This window comes from Marmota marmota, unplaced genomic scaffold, assembly GCF_001458135.2.
Source record: "Marmota marmota marmota unplaced genomic scaffold, marMar, whole genome shotgun sequence".
Classification (NCBI taxonomy): domain Eukaryota; kingdom Metazoa; phylum Chordata; class Mammalia; order Rodentia; family Sciuridae; genus Marmota; species Marmota marmota.
The window spans coordinates 14694681-14697555 of NW_026000026.1; the positions used below are offsets into that span (position 1 = coordinate 14694681).

Below are 2875 nucleotides of genomic sequence, written 5' to 3' on the forward strand. Positions count from 1 at the left end.
AACTGTTTGAAATGGTTTGTATAAACCATCTGAGAGTCATAGTATTATAACACCCAACTTACCAAGGGGAAACAAGCTCAGAAGAGCTAAGTAGCAGGACAAAGGCCAACCAGCAAGTGTGAACCAAGGAAACAGTGACTCAGAGAAGAGATAGTCTTGCCCCAAAGTCACACAGCAAATCATAGGCAGATGCAGGTTTAAACACAAGATTTCAGTGCTACATAGGACTTTCCTTTATACCCAATCCCAAGCCCCCAGCCCAGCCAAGACACATTCAGGGATGCAGCAGGCTCCACACTCCCCATCTGTGTGAGTTCTTCCTACAAGCTCACCCAGGGCCAGCCTCCCCTTCCACGGGCCCACCTCGTAGGCCTCCACATGCCCCGGGAAGTAGCTGCTTCCTTTGATGGTCTCATCACCAGCCAGGTCGATGGCCACCACAGTATGATGCTGGTACTTCTTACACAGCTCCACCACTTCCAGGGACCAGTCTGTGGCGAGACGCCCACCAGGGCTCCATCAGCAGCATGGTGGAGCGGGATCCCTCAGCCCTCCTACCTGCTGTCCTATGCACCCATCAGAGGCTAGCACAGGACAAAGATCCCAGTGTCTTGTCTCAAATCCTGGCTGCTGAGTCAACCACATAGCCTTTGTCAAATTGCACTGCTCCGCGCCTCGGAATCCTCTCTTCCCAGAGAGAACCCACCACCTCTACACAGGGGACCTGGTGAGGCTTTGCCGAGGCCATGTATAAAGTACCAAGGACAGAGTCTGAGCTGTTCCCCCACTCAATGCCAATCAGTCCCCCCAATTAAAGGGGATGACACAGAGCTTAACATTGTATCTCCAATGCAACTCACACTGGTATTGCCAGCCATACCACGAATGCATGAGTTACCCTCAGCCTGTCGTCATTTTGTTATGTTGACAAAGAATAAATGAACACAAGCTTCAGAACCACACAGTTCTGGATTTAACTCGGGGCTTTGTGCCTTCCTGAGGGGCCAAGAGGCTTTGCCTTTCTCTGCCTCGGTTTCCCATCTGTCAGATGGGAATAAACCACGGTAGTCCCACCTCAGAGCTGCTGCAAGGGCTAGAGACAAGGCATGTGAATCGCTGCCCAGGGTGGGCCTGCAGGTTGGCACTGACCCTTGGCTTTGTTCCCACAGATTCTAAGGGTGGAGGGATGAGACGAGCACGATCCTCTTGTGATAACATGTCACTGAGGCCCAGGGAGGTGATGTGACCTGCCTGCCTAAGGGCACACGATGGGGCTCTGCTCCAAGAAGCTAAAGCCCTAAAGATTTGATCAGGTTCAGGGACAAGGGTGTCCTCTCAGCAATCCCAGAAATCAGGCCCATGCAAGGGTTCTGTGGCCTGGACAGGATGAGGCTGGGCCCACAGGGTCTCATGGGAGAACTATGGGCTGTTTATTTTCAATTGTTCAGGCTCCTCTGGTTTTGAGCTTTCTGCAGGTCATATAATTGTCAAGGCCTGGTCTTCCTGGGGAGGAGGGTGTCACCAGGAAGTTCGGAGCCAGCCTAGGAGGCCTCTGGAGCCTTTGGGAGCTCCAGGACCCTGCTGATGTGCTCATGGGATACCATGGGGTAGGGGCACAGAGGAGGCCATGTACGGCCCCATGGCCAAGCAGAAGGTTGGGGCCAGGGTCAGGTGGGCAGCTGGGCAGGCACTGATGGTACTCACTGGGCTGGTGGCGCATGCAGCACAGGATGGATCGCACCTTGACCCCGAAGTCTTGCTCCCCCTCCTTCAGGCCCTGGCCCACTATGTCCACCACTTCATCTGGGGTGAGGTCCCCTCTGTGTGGAAAGGAGTAGTGATAGCCTGAGGCAGAGGGAAGGCCTGGGATAGCCCCTACCGAGGGGTGGGGAGTCTCCCCCACTGCCCACTTCCTCTGAGGAAAGACTCACAGAGATGACCCTGAGCCCCAGCACCCCCTGCCAGCTTTCTTAGAGCACTCTGGGCACTTCTAGATCCCGGTGTGCGGGTGCGGGCCACCCCTCTCCACCTGTGGATGGAAATAGAGCATGACGAAGCTCAGCCTGGGGATTACTGCCTTCCACAGGGATCAGAATCGAGGCTCTGAAGGTGGGGCAAGCGGGCTTCATGATGTCACTCTAAATCCCCGGGGGCCCAGTGTGGGGGAAGAACAGGCCAGACTCATTCCTACTAGGGGACTGAGCAGGACCCTTAGAGCTGCTGGCTAGGTGGGTTAGCCTGCCCTGACAGCAGGCCTGCATCCAGAGCCATGGGCGTGAGACACAGCCAACACTTTTGTCCAGAGTAAATCATGAACCTCCAGGTGAGGGAGGGGGACCATATCTCTATGGCCAAGTTAAGCCCATCAAGCCCATCTTCATGAGGCCATGGATCAAGACCAAGACCAAGGTTAGGAGCTCCCAGTGGTCCTGCCCTCTGAAAAACCTGGAAGTTTTCACCAAGAAGAGTGGAACACAGACCCCCTCAGCCCAGCTCCTCTCCAGGCTGTCACTCACTCAGCCTGGTTCCAGGGAATTGGTTCCACTTTGGAGTTGGCCAGCAGGTGTGGGCTGTAGCGCACCTCCACATACACCACGCCCTCTTTGGCCTTCATCTCCACAAACTCATAGGCAATTCTTTTGATGGCTTCTCTGGAGCCTCTGGGAAGGGAAGAACAGGGTTGGGACCAGCCCCTTGGGAGCTCCAGGAACAAATGAGGCTGACCCCAACCTTTTCTGGCCCCCAATCCCTCATTCCCCAGCCCCAAGCTCTGGGCGTCTGCTGGGTAGGATCCCAGACCTGCAGCTCTACTTCCAAGCCACGCCTACCCTGGTTTCACCCGTGGCCGCTGGCTGGCCTGTCTCCATGCTTACCC

At 55.5% G+C, this 2875-nt stretch overlaps 1 protein-coding gene across 1 annotated transcript; it reads right to left on the minus strand.

Annotated features, from left to right (window-relative positions):
* Positions 1-6: 6 nt before the first annotated feature.
* Ada (adenosine deaminase) lies at positions 7-2869 on the minus strand. The gene is made up of 3 exons (XM_015481128.2): positions 2517-2869; positions 1705-1820; positions 7-491 (listed from the first exon to the last, which is right to left on the minus strand). The coding sequence occupies exons 1-3, from the start codon at positions 2612-2614 to the stop codon at positions 235-237; spliced, it is 471 nt and encodes a 156-aa protein (XP_015336614.2). The 5' UTR covers positions 2615-2869; the 3' UTR covers positions 7-234.
* Positions 2870-2875: the final 6 nt, after the last annotated feature.